The sequence below is a fragment of the Caretta caretta genome, chromosome 14, assembly GCF_965140235.1.
Source record: "Caretta caretta isolate rCarCar2 chromosome 14, rCarCar1.hap1, whole genome shotgun sequence".
Taxonomy (NCBI): domain Eukaryota; kingdom Metazoa; phylum Chordata; order Testudines; family Cheloniidae; genus Caretta; species Caretta caretta.
The window spans coordinates 16,929,909-16,949,852 of NC_134219.1; the positions used below are offsets into that span (position 1 = coordinate 16,929,909).

The 19,944-nt window shown below is 50.5% G+C and overlaps 1 protein-coding gene across 4 annotated transcripts in view; it reads right to left on the reverse strand.

Annotated features, from left to right (window-relative positions):
* CYGB (cytoglobin) overlaps positions 1-19,944 on the reverse strand; it is a 50,091-nt gene that overhangs the window by 22,776 nt on the left and 7,371 nt on the right. For 2 of the 4 annotated variants that reach the window (XM_048818228.2, XM_048818227.1), the window contains exons 2-3: positions 5,076-5,307; positions 2,764-2,892 (exon numbers count right to left, since the gene is read on the reverse strand). In XM_048818228.2, coding sequence (XP_048674185.1) covers positions 2,764-2,892; positions 5,076-5,307 — 361 coding nt within the window. Of the gene's footprint in view, positions 1-2,731; positions 2,893-5,075; positions 5,308-19,944 lie in introns of all 4 variants that reach the window. The other 2 variants (XM_075119310.1, XM_048818229.1) reach the window with 1 other exon arrangement.

A 19,944-nucleotide genomic window follows, 5' to 3' on the forward strand; every position in this document is an offset into this window, starting at 1 on the left:
GAGAGGAAAGGGAGAAAGACGCCGGGGCGGGGGGGGGGGGGCAAATGGAGGAACTGGAGGAGTGACAAAATGAGGGGAGGTGGAAGAAAAGTTAATCCACAAACTGGGTGCAGTTTTGGGGAAGTGACATCACTTCAGTTACTACTTAAAACTGTCATTTGGCTCCAGACCTGCTCAGTGCAGCCCCCTGGTATAGAGGCTGCATGGGGCCAAATCCATCCCTGGTGTAACTATCGATTTAGCCCATGGGGAAAGCTCCTGGGCTCGCTGCCAGCACAGATCGTATAACAGAGTTGCCCTAGTGAGAACAGCCACTTTCTTAGGACCGGCTGGAAAGAGGGAGCTACTGCGGAGGGGGTAGGACTGGCACCCATGGTACAAGGAGCACACTCAGCCCAGCCCCACGCTTTTGGTCCTCTTATGTGTCTGATAACGGGAGAGTCCCAGCCTCACTCCCAAGGAACTGACCATTGTCGGCTCCTTAGAGAATGTCTGGGAGGAATATAACTGGAGACACTCATGCCGAGCAGAATAAGAACAGGTCTCTCCCCAGGTGCAGACTACATCTGAGGTTTGTGGGTAGTCTGCTGCAGATGGGAGCCTCCGAGGAAAAGAGCCCTGCCCCTTGCTTTGAGTAGTAGCACTTACCACTCGAGCTGGATGTATCCGGGAGACATCTACTTGGAAATAATTATTGGATGAAAAACATGCCAAGCTTCTCTGAGAGTTATTTGAGCAGATTGGCTTTTCATCACCAGACTGCTTTACAGACATGCACTGATTAATCCCTCCAACACCCCTGTGCATTGGGATGGGGGGTATTACTATCCCTTTTGACATGTGGGGAAACTGAGACAGAGAAGGTAAGGGACTTGTCCAAGGCTGCAGAAGGAGTTCCTGCTGCTAGACCAGGGTTTCTCAAACTGGGGTCACTGGACCCCTGGGGGTCTGTGAGTCATGTCCAGGGCTGCCAGCCCCGCTGATCAATGCCTCCCCCTCCCTCCCAGTGCCTCCTGCACGCTGCAGAACAGCTGTTCAGTGGCGTGCAGGAGGTGCTCAGAGGGAGGGGGAGGAGCGGGGACGGGGTACACATGGGGGAGGGGGTGGAAAGAAGCGGGGAAGAGGAGGGGCAGAGTTGGGGTGGGAAGAGGTGGGGGGGGCCTTGGAGGTAGGGGTGGAGTAGGGGCAGAGCCTGGGTCTGAGCGGGAAGCTTGGGGGTCCATGAAAATGTTTAAATCAAAATGGGGGGTCCTCAGGTTGCTAAAGTTTGAGAACTGCTGTGCTAAACTATGTATCTCTCCCAGAGGGGGATGCTGGAGAGTCATTTGTTATAAATTAATGTGGGGATTTATCAGGTGCTCATGATACTGACGAGGACGGAATCAGTGTCTTTCATGCAGTGATTTTTATCAGGCACTTTATATGGAGGAACCCAGTTTCACTCTGAGGGCAAATGTATGCTTCAAGGAGCAAAGCTTTTTTTCCAGTGAGTAGAGACTTTTCATCACACTCAGGATTTGACCCTTAATATGTTCAGTTCATCTTTTCACCCCTTTCCTGCTCATTGCATAATTCCCCTTCCCCCAACCAGAGGGTGCTAAGAGTAGCCGGGGCTTAGGTGCACTAAACCCCCCATTCTTCCTGCAGACGCACACATGCCAGTTGCGAGCTCCCTGGGTCATGGCCACTGTGAGTAGAACCTACTGGCTAAGTCAATTCAGGGGCCTGTCCCAGCTTCCCACACCTCCTATGGGATGACTGAGGGAGTTGAAGGGAGACAGCCTGGTTCCGCAGTGCCTCCCCTTTTCCCCGGAGCCTGCGTTTCCCTGGCCAGCAGCAATCCGCTGCCTACTGCCCATTCTCTTGCTGCTGCCACTTCTCTGAGAGCAGGGCCCCGATCCTGTGCTAATTTCCTCCCCTCCCCCTTGCCTCGGGAGGCATACTCTCTACCCACAAGGCTGTGCTACAAGCCCTATAAATGGCATCCCATGACATGCTCTGTGGTGCCGGAACTGCTTCTGAAAATGCAGCAGCACACCTTGCAGGTGGGCTGAGCCCCCAGGACTACGGGCAACAGACAGCCGTGGAGAAGCGTTTCTGTGCCAATGAAATTCTGCTGCCTAGGGATGGGGTGAGGATGGGCGAGGGAGTGGGCTGCTCCTGTACCAGAGATTTATAGTTTAGTGGGAGGTTCTCTGCATCCCACACGAATTCCGGGCTGGAGTCAATCCAGCTGGGTTCTTTTTCTTTTAAAAATGCAACAGTTACGTGTTGCCTTTGCAAACCAGACAGGAGAGCAGGACATGACCCTGATAAATCACAAACCCCATGGGTATGGAGCCCAGGATGGCGGGGGGCACTGCAGACTGTAGTGGGTTAGGATGGGCTTTTAATTCTTCAGTAAATTCGGGCAGTGTGTCTCTGGCTCACCGCAGAATTTGAGCCAATGCACTTCTCAGGGATCAAATCAAAGCCAGGCTCTGGGTTTGGGGAGGTCAATAATTTACTGGCCTCTGGAACAAGACTGGGCCACCGAGTGAAATGATTCCCCATTCCCACCCTCTGCCACTCCCAACCCACTTTTTTTGCCACAGGGAGATCAAATTTGTCCTCTGCCATTATAGAGCTAACCCTACCAGGCTGCTCAGCTCGTGAGGCTCTTGAGGGGAGACCAAAGTGAAGTCTTGATGCACGTCCCTCCCCGCCCCTCCCTGCCCCTCTGTCCGCTCACATGGTGGAGTTTGGATACTGCACCCAGCCCACCTCCTTGTACGCGGCAGTCACGTGGGTGTAGATGAGGCTCTTCATCTTGGTCCAGGCTCTCTGCACCTCTGGGGTGAAGTCGTTGGCATATTCTTCAGCGATGACCTCCAGCATGACACCGGTGAAGAACTGGGGGAGAGGGAGACAGGAAAGGTTTCTTAGATTCTCCGGGAAACAAGGGGAGGTGGTCAGGGGCCACTGGGGCAGCCCCTTTTCCAAAGCAACCCTGCGAATGAGTTCAGGGGGCTTCTGCCATCTTGCTGAGCAGGTCCATGGGGATACTTTACTCTGCTTTGCATTACCCCCAGCCATTGCTCTGAGAGATTGACAGACGCTCATTAGGCTCCAGGAGATGTAAAGCCGTGTTATTAGCCCCACTGTGCCGAGGGGAAACTGAACCCCAGGCAGGTTGTGAGCTACATTGTCTTGAGCTCGCTCATTTTAGGGGCCCCACTTTTTGGGTTCCCAACTAGAGACCAGGGCAGATCTTTCCAAAGAGCTCTGCACGGCAGGTATGGAGCTGGTTGGAAAATCAGGTCACAAGCGTCACGGTGGGAGTTGCTGGGTACTAGGCACTTTGAAATCTGTCCTATAGTGTCTGCTTTTCAGAGGTGTTAACCGCCCACAGCTCCCACTGCCTTCCTGAGTCAGCGCTACTGAAAATCAGCCCCAGGCATCTCGCGCTGCCCGCCCACAGGTGCCCAGAAGGAGAGGCCACTTTTGAGAAGTTTGGCCTAAGTGTCTTGCCTGAGGTCACGCCACAAGTCAGCCAGGGACAGAACCCCGGTGTCCTGTCTCCCACACCTCTGCTCTAACGGCACAGCTGCGGAGCTCTGGACAGGTGCACTCTCTAGGCGCTCGGCAACTTCCTCTCCTTTCTGCTTCTCCAGGTGCGGCAGAGGAGAACGTTGGCCGGCTGCCCACGGACACAGTAGGAGTTGCCTGCCCTGAGTCGCCTCATCTTTGCTCTGCAATGCTGCTTTCTGACACGCTTGGCCGTGCAGGGGCAGAGCGGCTTTCCCCTACTTCCCAGGGTCTTTATCCCATTCCCCCACTGGAGCGCTAGCAATTGGTAGTGGGAGGAAATCCTTTACCTCCATCAGAAGCTGTGGGAGAAGGAGTTCCCTGCGTCTTCCTTGTGGGGGAAAGGCAGGCTTCCATGGGCTGGGGCAGCTCGGTACCCCACTGCCATGGCAAATAAAACAGCTGTAGGTGACCTGGTCCAGAGCTAGCCCCTTGTCTGCTTTCTCTCTTCCACAATCCACCCCTCCCAGTTTCACAATGAAAACCCAACGTCTCTTCCACTGATGGGTTCTGATGCCCATGGCTGGGGGAGGTGGCCCATGGCGGCGAGGCTCCCACGGCTGTAGGCCACAGCCCTTTTCAATCCGACCTCATGGGCTCAGAGGCGGGGGTTTTTCCCCTGAGGTTCATCTTAAAAACCATCCCGCGGACCCGTGCTGCCTGTGAGAGCAGAACTGGGTATTGGCACCGTGTGGCACGGGGCGGGGGGATGGTGCCTGGAGGAAGCTGGAAAGCAATTCTCCCCCCATCTTGGCAGGAGCATGGCCGTTTCCTGCGAGCTGCATTTCAGCGGAGGATGCGGAGGTGCTCGGAGGCTGCACTTACACTAGCCAGCTGATTGTTCTGTCTGCTAACCCTTTGGCCATTTCCATCTGAAGGCAGGTCAATTCCCAGCAAAGGAGATAACCCTCAAATGAGGATCCCAACTCTTTTCCCCTCTTCTTCATCTCATTGGCATGCAGCCCCATAGCCCCTTCCACTCACTTGACACACCCCCTGGCACTGTAACAGCCCTCCCCTGCACTCCCCCACCTCCAGAAGCACCAAAATAGGCCCCTACTGTTGGCAAGCACCTGCCTTACAATAGAGTTTCTTGGGCATGGAGATGCTTCTGGGGTGCAGCCTGTGAAGTCCTCACCCCTTCCCTCGCTCTCTCGCTGCCTGTCAGTGCCACCTGCCCCTTGGCTACTAACGGGAGCGAAAGAAAACTCCCAGCTGAGTGAGTAAGGAGAGGAGGTGAGCAGGGAGGGAACTTGCTGACTTGTAGCACCGACTCCAGCCTCTCTTCCCAGTGCCAGCAGACCCTATCTGGTATACCACCCCCTTCAGGATACCCGGGAAGCTGACTACTCCTGATATAAAAATCCATAGGACTGGCCAGCATCCTGGAGGCTAGAATAAACCAGTGCATCCCCACCATCTCTTGCCAGCACCCGTTTATCAGTGTGGGCCTTATGCCCTCCTTCCCTTTCCATCTAGTGTCCGAGACTTTCGCTCCAGTCCTTTACCTTGAAGTAGACAGGCTCCACTTTGTGCTTGAGGGCGTGGGCCTTGCCTACCAGGGCCAGAACAGACGAGACCTTTTCGGAGTCGTTGATGTTCTCCACTACGGTGTTAACAGCGCCCATGACCCGCCGGGCATGCTTGCGCAGCTGCGGGGTCCTCTCCATCTCCAGGGGGTCCTCCATGTGCTTGAACTGACTGAAGTACTGCTTGGCAGATGGGAATTTGACAAAAAACCTGCACAGTGCAGTTGCGAGAGAAGGAGAGGGAAAGAAAGAGAAGCCACGTGAATTTCAGTGAGCGGTGAAATGGCCTAGGGCAGTGGTTCTCAACGGGGGGTACACATACCCCTGGGGGTATGCAGAGGTCTTCCAGGGGGCACACCAGCTCCTCTAGATATTTGCCTAGTTTTACAACAGGCTACATAAAAAGCACTAGCAAAGTCAGTAAAAACTAAACTTCCATACAGACAATGCCTTGTTTATACTGCTCTATATACTATGCACTGAAATGTAAGTACAATATTTATATTCCCATTGATTTATTTTATAATTACATGGTAAAAATGAGAAAGTCAGCAATTTGTCAGTAATAGTGAGCTGTGACACTTTTGTATATTTATGTCTGATTTTATAAGCAAGTCATTTTTAAGTGAGGTAAAACTTGGGGGTACACAAGACAAATAAGACTCCTGAAGGGGGTATGGTAGTCTGGAAAGGTTGAGAGCCCCTGACCATGGGGCTAGAGCAAAGCCCAGTGAGGCAAGAGAGCTCGGATCTATTCCCAGTTGTGCCACATACTCTCTGTGTGACCTCCTGGCTTGCAATGGCGTGAGGTTTCGTTAGTCCTGAGCATCTGCATCTCCCAGTAATTCAGCGGGGGCAGGGGTGCGTGGCCCATCTGCCACCCATGTTCTGGGAGCTTTCCCAGCTATAACAGGGGCCTGTCAGTAAATACTCATCCGCCTAGCAGAGGTGCTGGGGGGCTGAATTTGTCATAGTCATTATTACTGCTGTGGCTAATGGCCCCCTTGTGCAGGGCACTCGATGCACACAACGTGAAAGATTTTTCCTGCCCCACACAGCTTGCAATCTGATATTTGCAAAGCCCGTCTCCCGTCTGTGCAAAGCCCCCAGCAGACAGGTTTTCCTTCCTCCAGAGCCCATTCAGTGGCAGCAGCTTTCCAATGGCTTTCATGAATGAAACAGCTGCACTCTGCCCCTGCACGTCCACACAAATTGAATAATTCTGCCCTTGGCCACCCCCATGATTCCCCTGAGTTTTCACAGGGGGAATCAAGGGCAGCACTTGGCCCAGAGAATCCAGCTGGGCTTCACAATGAGAAATTAAATCAGTGCTCCCAATGTTCCTGCGGGGGGGCGGTGCTGAGCCCTAGGGCTTCTGGGTCTCCAATGTACCGATCCCAGGTTATTGTTTAATGCCGACAGACCCTGGTCGTCGGTGGGCGGGATCAAACATGGGGCCTCTGGAGCTTAGTGCATGAGCCTCTACCATCTAAGGCTGAAGAGCAGACTCATTTAACTCTCTCTAAGTGGATTTGGTGCCACTAGATGGGACAGAACACCACACCCAGAAGGTGTGTGGGTTACAGTTGCACCCTACAGGGATGTCTTTTTCATCCCCTGTTGGAGAGTGGAGTGGTTCTGGGGCCAACCCTCTTTCCTGGACCCGAGGAAAGGGGTACAGGAGACCCTCAAATCTGATGGGATTAAAGCCACGGGACAAATTAATCACAACTGAAATAAAAGGAATTGTGGTTGAATTGGCCACCTGGAGCTAAAACCTTGACTCCCTCTCCATTCCCCAGTAGGAAAAGAGCTGGGGAGGGGGGAGTCCATGTGTCTTTGCTGTGGTTGTTTAAGAGTCTCACACACACTCCCCAAATTTGCTGAGGCTGCCCCAGCCCTGCATAGAAAGGGCAGCTTTGCTCTGTGCTGGGAACAGGTATCCTTTTGCCTGGGGCAGAACCCCCGGGGCATGGATCTGAAATGCTGTGAGTGAAAGGGAAGTTTTTGCTAAGCTCTGAGTCCACTTGCTGTGTGCACAGGGGGTCCCACTCCAAGCTGAGGAGGGGCGAAGGCTCTGTTACGATAGGCTAGTGAACCCATACACCGCTTGGTAACAGAGGCAGAAGCCTGGGGCCGGAGGAGTGAGTGTGTGTGTGTGTGTGTGTGTGTGTGTGCAGGAACCTACATCCTAAAAATCTCTGCTGAGTTACTTAATCCCTGCATGAGAGGTGAGATTCTGCTGTCACTTGCAGCGGGGCACCTCCATCAGTCTGTAACTCCATTGATTTCAGTGAAATTGCTCCAGATTTACACGGGGGGGGGGGGGGGCGAGATCAGGATTCAGCCCATCCTCTCCACTCTGAACAGCCCAAGGTTTGAGCAGCTGGGCTCTCTCTGCGTCCTTATGTGTGTACATTAGACTGGCTGGGAGCCAGCGTAGGCTGCTCGGGAGCTGGTAGACTCAGCTCCCAGGGCTGTCCCCCGATGTCTTCTTTGTCCGCAGTTCCAGACAAACACCTCCCTCCCGCCATCTGCCTCCTCCCTCTTCCAGGTTGGTGCAACCCCTCGGAGGCACTGCACGGCCCCATGCCAATGCACACACTGCCTCCAGGGCCAGGTGGGTTCATCCTCTGTACCCGCCAGCCCGTGAGCAATTACAAACGAGAGCCTGCTCTTCGTAGTGCCACCTCATTGTCCTCTCCCCCCACCCCTCCACTGGCTCCCGGAGGATCCGGGGGGCTGCCAAGAAAGCAGCGAATGGAACGTACATCGCTTCTGTTGCTTCCCTCAGGCATCTGGGATTCATCAGCGGGCCCAAAATAGGTTTCAATGTGTGAAGAGTGAGCAGCAGGGGGAAGGAGGGAAGGTGGGGGGGGAAGGCATCGGTTTGAAAATCAGAGAGGGAGCCGCGAACAAGCTCCTTGGATTATTTTTTAACCTCTCCTGGCAGAAGCTTAAAGCGGCTCCTCACGGCATGTCTGCTCCTTGCCAGAGGAAATCATTTTCCTGAACCCCAGGTCTCACCGTCCCGCCTCTTTTAGCCAATCTCCGTCCGTTCACAGCTTTCCGGGAGAGACTGAGCCTGAGAAAGGGCTTTGAAGTGGAATACGCACGGTGCCAGGGCCCGGGAACTAGGCCTTGTGGTCCCGTGCATCCTTCTGACAGAGCATTAGGGAGATCTCTGAGTCTCATTAGGCCAGGGCAGCTCTGGCTGGGGAGAAGCAGCAGTCTGGGTTATTGTTATATATACATGGAAGCATCTCTATTAATGTTCCCCTTTTCCCCGAGTTCCCAGGATTCGGCCTAGAATGTCTCCCAGCAGGACAGACATTCCCCCTCCATAGCAATAGGGTTTCATTTGTTATCCTTGCTTCACCCTGAGCCCTGGTTTCTAAGCCTGGATACCTGCTGGCTCTATTATTCTGAAGTTCTTTCTCTTCCCCCATTCTCTCTTCCTTCTCCTGACCATGCTGTCACAGGAGATAAGAGAGGCTACAGCACTCAGCATAAAAAACGGAGCCAACAGGAAAGGATCAGTCCCAATGTCAATATCTAGAAGTCCTTCTCTGTGACCGAGCTGGTCTTCTCCATGCCCACGTTAGCAGATCTCTCCTCCTCGTGGGGCCAGGGGCACTTTGGCCAGTGTGAGTGCTAATGGCACCATCCTCTCGAGGATCCCGGGTGTTGGAGTCTCACCCATCATGGCAAGCTGTAATATCAGAGGATCGGCCTTTCTCCCATGCAGCCCAGCTAACAAAGAGATCTGGTCCCCTCAGCAGCGACCACCTCTGTACAGGGCAGAATGAGGGGAATTCAGGCTCGGAGAAGGGGCAGTGGGGAGCAGCAGCCAGAAGAATAGCTGACCTGGCACATAAGATGAAAACCATCTATCCTGAAATGTGTGTCCAACTCAAAGCACATAAGTTCTGATTCTCCTCTCACTCATGCCAATATAAATCAAGAGGAACCCCCTTGGAAATTGGTGATGTTCTTAGGTACTTGGGAAGCATTACTTGCTCCGAATGCAAAAATGGTGTCTGGGAAAGAGGCTAAGGGAGTAGAAAGAAACCGCCACTATGTGTATCATGACTAGGAAATCAGAACGTCCCCTCTCTCAAAGTGAAGGATAGAAAAAGATCAGCCTAACCCCCCACTGTAGATGCAGCTAAGTGGATGGACGAATTTTTCTGTTGACCTAGCTACTGCCTCTCAGAAAGCTGGATTACCTACATACACGGGAAAACCCCTTCCATCAATGTAGGACGCATCTACAATACAGTGCCACAGCTGTGCTATTGTAGTGTAGACATGGCCTATGTGACTCATACAGGAAGTCTGTGACAAGACAGGGAATTGAAGTCAGGTCTCCTGAATTGCAAGCTAGTACCCTGAGCACTGGACCAAAATTGTTTCTGGGTGAATAAAGCTGGGCATTCAAAACTGAAACTTTTGGCCTATATCCAGAAGAAAAACACTAGTGTTAAATTCAAGAAAGGCATATTAAATAAAAATTCACTTGAATCTCAAGAAACTTTTAAAAAAAGCAGTTCTTCAGTAGTTGTTAATTAACTTAGAAGTTTAATTTATCATTTTGATAAAGGACAAACAAAAGCAGGGGGTGGAGGAAGAGAAAAAAATAACACATTCTGATGAATAGGGATTTTCTTTCTATATGTTGCATCTTTTCCTGTAGTTCAAACATCTCAGTGTCTGGAATATTGTTTTCTGATTCATCCAAGATCATTACAAATATAATATTTACCATTGCATAAGCAAAATGGCGATTGATACAAAACAGAGGCCCGCATGCCGATTTCATTAAATTCCTTGTAAGTGATTCGATTCTGCGCCCCCTAATTTGTATTGCATGAGACACATCTGGACAAAATGGACAGGATGTCCTAAGTGTCATTTTTTTCCTTCTTCCCGTTTAACCATTTTAGGTACATGACCTTTATCAGCAGCAGAACTAAAGGAAATAATTAAAGTGCAAGATGGCTGCAAGCACTGGGAATCGGCTCTTTGTTCTCATTTGTTTGGAATCTGAAATACGTTGGCGGAAGAGTGAATTTTCTATAAAATATTTGATCGAGGAAAGTATTTAGAAGGTGATTCCCCTTCCAGTAATTGCAATACTTACTTGTTTAGCAGCGGGAGAGTTGTTTTCTGAAATTTCAGTTCTTCTAGGGAAAGGTGTAATTTCTTGAATCCATGAATTTGTTACAGCTCTGAGCTATGTTCTGATATCCCTACTCACACCAAGTAGAAGGTACTCAACAAGTAGCCCTGCTGTAAACAATGGGGCAACTTGCAGGGGAAGATAGTGGAGAAAGGATGGTCCAGTGATTGCGGCGATAGCCCGGGACTTTGGTGAGCCCGGTTCAAGTCCCTTGCTTTGTCACAGACCTTGGGCAGGGGCTGGATTTACTAAGGTATTTAGGAACCTAGTGGGGCTTACAAAAAGTGCCTATGTAAGTCAACAGGAGTTAGTTGTAAATCCCCACTTTCTTCCTTAGTGAGGTGCCTAAATGCTTTGTAAATCTGGCTTTCTGAGCCTCAGGTTCCCAACGGTATACTAGGCATAATGTTGCTGTCCCTCCCAGGGGTGCTGCAAGGATGAATACATGAAAGACTGTGACGTGGTCAGACACTATGGTGATGGGCGCTTGCCTCCCCTGCTACTCAATGGGAGCAGTTATCAGAGCCTGGCCCTTTAGGACAACCTAGCTGAGGTTGGACAATGTGGTGGTCTTTAGTTCATATCTATCATTGACCTTAAAAAATGACCTACAAACGCCTGACTGTGAATTTGAACGAGTATCTGATTTATCCACATTCAGTTCAACAGCCTGCAAAACACACACCTGAAGAAGCAGCACGTGTCATTTTATTGCTCTGAAGTCCCAACCCAGCAGGCACATAAGTGTGGGAGAGGTCTCAGAGCGAGGGCAGAGGGTTGGAGTGTAGGGGGGTGAGGGCTCTGGCCAGGGGTCCGGGCTCTGGGGTGGGACCTGGGATGAGGGATTTGGGGTGCAGGCTGCCCTGGGGCTGTGGCAGAGAGAGAGGACTCCCACAGCCCTCTCTCCCTGCAGCAGCCCGGGGCTGGAGCAGGGCACCTCCCCCCACCGCGACAGGTCCATCTGGGGCTGAGGTCGGGGAGAGGCACCTCTCCCCGCCATGCAAGGTTCGGGGCTGGGGGAGAGCATCTCTTTTTGCCTCTCCCTGCCACGGCAGGTTTGGGGCTGGGGCCGGGGGAGAGGCACCTCTCCCTGGCCACAGCAGCTCCCGGGCTGGGGGAGAGCGTCTCTCCTCACCTCTCCCCGCCACAGCCCTGAGCACCTGCGCGGCCCTTGATAGGCTGCTGCATGGCTGCACAGCTTAGAGGGAACTTAGGACCCTGCCCCCACCCTCGCACCCACCCATCCCCCTCAAGGTCCTGCCCCTGAGCCACCTTTTCCCCTGAGGCCTTGCTCCCATGCCACCTCTTCCCCCCAAGACCCCACCCCCCCTTCATTCCTCTCCATCCCTCCCCCATTGCTGGCCCTTATTGCCAGTAAAAAGCGGGAGGACCCTGGCCCCTGCCCCCCCCCGCCCCCCCATTCTGGTGCCCCTGCTTCAGTTTCCCTATTTATAAAATGTGGATAATAGTGATCCCCTCCTCTGTAAAGTGCTTTGAGATCTACAGATAAAAAGAGCCCCGTAAGCACTGAGCATTAGAAGCCATTTGTTAAAGTTTCCTACAGGCCCCACAGTATTTTCTCCATTGCTGCCCCTAGCAATCATACCAGACACACCAAAAAATCTGTTATCTACAGCCTGGCATTCATACCACAGAATTTGCTCCAAAGAGAAAATGTGGGATACTCATCTAAACACACTTAAAACTGCCTTCATTAAACAAGGACGCTCCACCAGAGAAGTAGATTGCATCATAGAAAGGACCATCCAGATACCCCAGATGCTCCAGATGCTTCAGTACAGGGAAAAAAACCCACTGACGACACACTCTTAGTTGTCACCTACCATCACACATTGGAACCCATGTGGGGTATCATCAAACAGTTACAACCCCTATTTGATGGGGACCACATCCTGAAAGAAAGCTTTCCTGAACCCCTTCTTCTGCCCTTCAGACAACCCCCCCAACCTCACCAGGCTCTCATCAGATCAGGATCCACCAACTCAAAGCAGCACCAGACCCTGCCAGAACAACAGACTCAAACCTGCAGAAATCTCACTGCTACAATGATCAACACTCCCACAATACACCTTTCAAGATCCAGGGGTCCTACATATGGCTATCGCAACATGTGACATACCTCATCCAGGGCATCAAATGTCCCAATAACAACTCTGTGGGTGAAACCAGACAATCCCTACACTCAGAAAATTCACACAGAAAAATGATAAAAAACCAAAACCACTCTGTCCCCCATGGGCAAACCCTTTTCACAAAGGGATCACTCCATGTGATCTTGCAGTACTCATCCTCAAAGGAAGCCTGCACAACACCTTCAAAAGATGAGCCAGGGGCTTAAATTCATAATGCTACTAGACACTAGAAACCATGGAGTGAACAGGGACACTGATTCCATGGCTCATTACAATGAGCTGTAACACATGCCTGCCTGCTAACCCTTAATGGCCCACTTCAGACCTCTTTTTGCTCACCTCATTTCAAGTGACTTCTGACAACATGTCACCTCTTTATGCTCATCTATCTGTCCCAACTTCTATTTAGCCCGGACACTGATTTCTTTCCCCACATCTGAAAAACTCTCTGTAGTTTAAAACTTGTACCTTCTACTGGGGGAAGTTGCTCCAATAAAAGATATTACCTTAGCTTCCTTGTGTCTTTCATATCCTGGGACCAGCACAGCTATAGCAACACTGCAAATGACTTATAATTGTCTCACTCTTTATCGGGTGCTCTCCCCTGTTGTCTTATTCTTAGACTGTAATCTGTTTGGGGCAGGGACTCTCTCTTTGTTGTATGTGTGTACATTGCCTAGCTAAATGAGGGTGGGGTCCCAGGCATTACAACAGTTAATTAGTAGCGGGAATACATAATAAAATACAACAGATTTCCTTCAGGCTGTGCTCTTTGTGAAGATACGCACAGGCTATCTTGTTTGGCGGTGCAAATATTTTTAACCTCTCATCCCTAGACGTCAAGCCCAACAAAACACAGGCTGGATGAGTCATAACACCACGAGTGGTGACAGCTGTGGGAAGGGGATGTGCTACGAGGCCCACAGAGTTGCTCCAAGGACAAAGCGGCTGCAAAAGTTGAAGCTAAAAGCTAACTTACAGTTAGTATGCTGCTCACTGTGAGGTACCAAAACTTCTCCCTCTGCCTTGCCAGTCTCAGGACCCAGGAGCAGCACTAGTATCAAAGTCACCCTATTTTGTGGCGTGCTGAGAACCCTCTACTCCCATTGCAGAGGACTCTCATCAGCACTGGGGATCAGGCCCAGCAAGGGGACAATTTTAAAGACCTCCTCTCCCCTCCTGGTCCATTCTGATTGCAGGGGTGAGAAAAGGCCACTCTCAAGGTCCAGGAGCAGCTACAAGAGTCTCCCTTGAATGCAGGTGCAAAGTTGTATCTGCACCAGGAGCACTCATATGGCCATCTTGAAAGCGCTTTGTGAGTCATCCGATCAAGGAGCGGAAACAATACCATGTGACTTAGGAGATGGCACATAGAGTAAATTACTGAACAGTTTCTGCTCAAAGCAATAGTTCACCATCCTCAATGCTTCACCTTTATACAGGGCAGAAAATTAGTCTGGCCTGGTCAGAAACTGCTGCTGCTGGGAGTCTCAGAGTAAGATGCCTCTTTGGAGACTGGCTTCACCCCACTAAACGTGTGTGCACAGAGATCTCAGCAAAGGGCCTTGTCTTGCTGGCTGCTACCATGAGGCGCTGAGCACCCTTCGCCCATTCCAGACTTTGCAGAAACGCACCATATGAGAAGAGGGACACATAACTGAACACGAGAAAGGACAAATCCTCAGAGGGAAGGCGAGGATGTTGTCAGAGAAAGTGACCCAAAGTGACAATATTTGAACTAAGATCCACTGGATGGTCTCAGGTGCCAAAGTGGAGCTTGCCGTAGCTCCCAGCAATTCTTCACGAAGCAACCCTGGGACTAGTCTCCCAAGGGAAGAGGTTGGGTATTTAGAAATGGACCATGGAAAGCCTGATAAAATATCCTGCCCTGACTGGAGAGGGGAAGGGAGTAGCTGGGATGACCTCATAGGTCTTCCCTGTTTCAAACGTCTCCGCTTCTGTAAAAAGCAAAATCCAATGGGGTGGATTTTCCCCCTCCCTCCCGCTTTGTCTTTTCATGGTTTCTGCCGTTCCCCCAAGGGCAGCAAAATAAGGAACACCTAGCAACTGACGAACTGCTTCCGTCCCTTCCTCAGCATTACATCGCACGGTTGACCTTCGGCAGACAGCCGCCTGTCCTTAGTAATGTTGTTGTCTAGATTTCAGCAGCTCTGGCTTTCCTTGCTCAGCGGCTTTCTAAGAGGCTCGCCTCAAAGAGCAGAGGCCACTGCTGTGCTCTGAAGTAATTACCAGCCTCACAATGTGAACCCTGGTCATGTATAGTCTTTTCGCCACCACAGGCAGCTCATCCTGCTACACTGCATAATGGGCCTCAGCTTCACTCTGTCTTCATTAAAGCTGTGGGTATTGCCAGAGACCCAAATATCCCCTTGATGCATAAATCTAGCTTTCCACTCAGTGCTCTGCAAGCTCTTAATTCTGACAGTATCTATTTTGGTTTTCTTGGAGGCACATGGCTCCTGCAGTGTCTTCTTGCAAAAGCCATTATAGCAATTACTTCAGTTCCGGGCATAAGTGATCTGGCCTCACGCTAAGAAACCCATATTCCTGTTTCCAAAAGTCTCACTGGAGCTGTGGTTTCAGCTGGCACTGTTTAATATTATTACTTGTACATTTCCCGTTGTTCAGTCCTCTCTCTCTCTGTGAACAGAGCTTGTCTGTGCTGGTTTTCACAAGCCATCGACTTGCACCGCCATGCTGCCAGTGACACAGAGCTACGGCAACACAGCTCTGCAAATCGTCCGGCCAAAGGGTTGTCTTACTGCCTTTCCTCTTCTCAGCTCCCAGCCAAGCAGCTGGCCTGCGGAGGTGCTCCCTGCCCTGGGAGGGAGCAAGCGAGACTCTGCAGGGAGCTTCTAGCCCTGTCTCCCCAGCCCAGCTCCAGTGAGAAGCTCCCCAACCCAGAGGAGCAGGTATCGCCCTCAGAAGGCCTGATCCAAAGCCCACTGGCAGCAAGGCTAATGGCCTTTGGATCAGGCCCTGAGAGATTTCGAGGAGGAAGAGCAGTGGGTGAGGACCCACCTAAGGTCAGACCTTTGGCACTGATTCCCCACAACTCTCAGACAGCCATAGGTGGGAATTGTCAGTGAAGGGTGATCGCGCAGGAGAGTGGGGGCAGTGATCTCTGGGCCCCAGCTGAGATGGGGAGAGGCAAGGATGTCAGGGTTTAGACTGAAAGGGGGGAGACATTTGAGAAAGGCTAATAATGGGATAACAAATCGGGGGGGTGGGGGCTGCAGAAGGAAATGGAAATGAATGAAAGTTTCAGGAGAAAGCCAGCAAGGGCAGCCATGACATTAACATAGTTAATACTGTTACAAAGCAGAAAAATAGAGATGATTTTTTATGACAGAGGCCCCCACCAAACTCAGGACTCTGTTGTGCTAGGTGCTGTACAAAACAGCCCCTGCCCCAGGAGCTCACAGTCTAAATAGACAAGGTAGAAGTAGTATTCTTCCTATTGTAAGAGGGATTAAGGGACTTGACTGAGGTAGCATAGGGAATCTGTGGCACAGCCAGGTTTTTGACCCCAGATTTCTTCAGGCTTAGTCTAAGGCCTGATCCACAAGGCTCTCCCATTTCCCTAAAGAAATGGTAAATGAAAAATAGACAATGGTTTTAAAATCTAAAATGAAAAAAAAAATTGGCTTGAACAAAAGAAAAGGAGGAATAGTGGAGATAAGAGTTAAGCATAAAATGAAGTTATTAATGATTAGCTGTAAAGATGAAATAAAGAAATAACTAGGGTTCATATCCTACAATTGAAATCCATTGGGGCTGCCTGCAGGGTTGGGCCCTGCATGCATATCTGACATCACATCAAGTATTTTGCTTGTTTGCTGTCTCTTAATTACTGTTTGTCTGCTTGGTCTATTGAAATTGTAAGCTTTTGGAGGTAGGGACAGTCTCTTATTATGTGCACGTTCCCCTCCTCACACAGGGTCGGACCCTGATCCTGAATGGAGCCTTGGGCAGTACTGCAGTATAATATTAAATAATAATTATCCTAAACAGAATGTAGTCTCCATGCTGCAGAGTGTAAGCTGCTCATTGGAGTGGTCAGGAAGGAATCTTGCCGTCTGTGATAATTTGGGGAGTTTTTCTGTACAATTTATGGATTCTGGCTGATACTGGGAAGTTGTTCTTATGAAACCTGCTGTCTCATGGACTGCCTCTATGTCTGTGTTTATCTGCTCTGGGCTGACAGGGCCTGTAGCATGAACATCCCAGACTAGATACAATGGACAATAGTTAACCGTAACCACTGTACTCTGACCTGTGAATAGATATGCTAAGGAGGTTTACTGGAGCAGGGAGAAGCCACTCCTCCTGTTTGTCAGTAGGAGGTTGGGGTTTGAATAGTCAAAATTATCAGCAGCAGGCCAAAAGAACCAGGTCTTGGTGGTGGGATGTATAAACTTGAAGGAAAGACTCACAGGAAGCTTTTGGGCAGAAGATGTGGGAAGAGACTGGCAGGCTTGTGTAGCGGGGGACCCAGTTTAGCTGCAGGGCCGAGCAAAGTCAAAGCAGGCTGAGTGGGTGGGGCTGAGGGCTCCATGGTTGAGAAGCCAGGCACTGCAGCAGAAGGGCACTGACTGCCCCCGGAAGACTCTGACCCCCGCCCAAAGAATGCTCTGGGGAGGTGAGAAAACTGAGGCAGGGGCATGTGTGTAGGTTTTATGATTTTTGTTTAGATCTGTTTAGAGCATTGGTGCCTTAGAATCCTGCGCGGAGTCTGTCTGCGTGTTACATGTGACACCTATCGCGTGTCCCTTGCAGAGCTAACTGTGGACCCAAGACACCCACACAGGTGGAGTTCTGGGAGACGGTGTGTTTAAGCTACGGAGGGAAGAGTGGGGAGTGGGTGCTGGCCCAGGGGCAGTGCCTGGACTCTCTTCAGGCTCTGGAGGTTTAAAACATGTGGGATGCAGCAGCTGCTTCCCCCACACCTGTCTGGTGAGTACCCAAGGAGGGGCCTTTGACTAGTTCTGTGACAGCCCCTCGCTAGCATCGCATGGGACAGCCGGCTAGGTGCAGTGGGCAGGCAGGCAGCTGGCCTTTCTCTGAAGCATGCTGGAAGTCTGCTGTAGTCTCTGAGCAGCATGGGGAGCATTGCCGATACATCCCCTTTGCAGTGCAGCAGACATACATCATGCCTGTCACTCGCTTTGTTTTAATGTTGGTGGCATGCGTGCGAGGCTCCCTGTATAACTCTCCTCTCACGCGCTGCTAGGCGTTTTTAGACCTGAGGCAATTGCTCATGAAGTTGATCTTACATCCTGCTTGTGCCTCTTAAGAGTGCGTATGCTGTAGTTGCCAGATGATGGTAATGCGTGTGGCATGCATCCTTGCTCAGACTTGCATTTCTCAAGAGGCACACAACCCCTGCAAGGGACTGAGGTTTGCCCTTTGACGATCACGATTTTCTCTGAGTTCTTGACATCCCCAAACCACATCCGCTGCAATATATGCTTAGTGGGTGCCTCACACTTCGCATCAGGTCCCAGATCATCAGGAGCACACAAGTACTAGATATACTTCAGGACTTTTCAAACCCTCAAGGATGGGCAACATACCATAGACAGCTCCACAGCTCAGAAGTCCTGTCTGATACCTTGGTGCCCAAGGACCCTGGACAGTTACCCACATTCCAAGGCTGCATGTTTCAGCCAAGGTAGATGATTCAGCCTAGGAAGAGTGTCTTTTTCAGTCAACCTGTACTTTGAAGGTTGAGAGATGTATGCTGTTTAATCAACATTGCCCATTGCTACCAAATGTATGAAACACTTAGCTTCTGCCAAATCCACAAGGAATGTCCTTACCTTTCAGTGATTTTAATGAGCATTGTAGCTCAACAGACAGGAGCACTTTGTAGCCCACAGCAAAGACGTTACATGCATTTATAGACGCCGAGAACCACATTCTGCTCTTCGCAGTGACAGCCCAGCATCCCCATTAAACAGAGCACTTTAATGGAGCAGAGAAGGTGGCCCACGTACCCTGTTCTAAATGAGGGATTCTCGTGGGCTGGTACAAATCAGTTCACCTAAGGACGCGTCACATGCTGATCAATAGTTATCTTTAACATTTAATTTCTTAACTCTGCTGCTGCTGAATTGTCCTTTTGTGGCAAACGTGTGAGTCTGAGAAATAGTCCCTGCGGGGTTCTCACAATTGTTCTGGTTCATCAGAATGTCTCTTAAAGAAGGAGCTTTGCAGGAGGGGAAACTTTCATAGACAGCAGATCAGAGTTAAAAGTAATCATTATAACAAAGGTCTCAAAGGGGATGGGGAAGGAAGAAGAGAAGCATCCAACTTTAAAATGTCCTGTGTTCTTCTTCCCCAGTGGGCACTTGTTTTGAAATGAAGCTGATCGGTTGACAGTTACATGTAATATGAATTATTTGGATGCGTAATCTCGGGATGGCAGCTTAAAACAGAAATGTTACATGTGACTGTGAGGGTAGGGGTCTACCGGATAGGACACTGGGCTGGGAGTCAGGTGACCTGTGCTCCGCTCCCTGCTGGGCCACTGCCCTGTTGTGTGATATCGGGCACACGACTACACCTCTCTACAACTTTGTTTCCCCTCCCAATCTTATGTCTTGTCTACTTAGCTAGTAAACACATGAGGCAGAAAATGTCTCTTATTCTGTGTGTGTCCAGCGCCTAACCCAATGGGGACCAGATCTCAATTGCAGCCTCTGCCTAGGTACTGCTGTAATACAAATAAATAAACCAGATTGATAATAAAAGTGGGGGTCACAACTTAATAGAAAGAGTGTCTCATGGAGGCCTTCCCTCAGTCACTTTCTCACAAACCACTTCTTTTCCCATTGGCCATCACTAAGACCTCCTCCCTTAGCATTCCACATTATGCAGACACCTTCCCTCCCATTGGCCATCAAATTGACCTCCCGTCTCCTGTTTGCCACCGTATAACATCCTCAAAGTAGTCGCACACAAGGAAAAATGGCAGCTAAAAACACACTTAAGTATCTTCCAGAGCTGGTCAGCAGAGGAAAAGGAGGCCACTGGTAGCATGAGGCCAGCAGGTGTTCCACAAGCCACACTGTGCAAAGCGCTGGCGTAGTGAGACTCCCTGCTGCTGACTAACATCCACAGTGATCGTTGATGGGTCAACTGGGGCATTCGAGGTAAAACCGTACCATGTTTGTGTTTTGCTGTTTTCTGGCCTCTCCTGTTCTGAAGGGCCTTTCCCAAAGCTCAGACAAAAGACCCACTTCTTGTACACACTAGTTAAACCAGGAGAAAACAACCACTTAACCTTTCTCGTGTTTTCATAAGCTTCCTTACCATGTCCGCTCATTAGTAAAGCTGCTTGGTGTTTAAACCCCAGACACCTAATAATGCGAACAAGTCTAACACTCATTGAGTGCTTTTCATGCTCAACGCCCTTTACAAGTGGGGGTGGGGAGGGCAAACCCTGATGGACTGGCTCAGACAGAACGCCTATTGAAAACAATGGGAC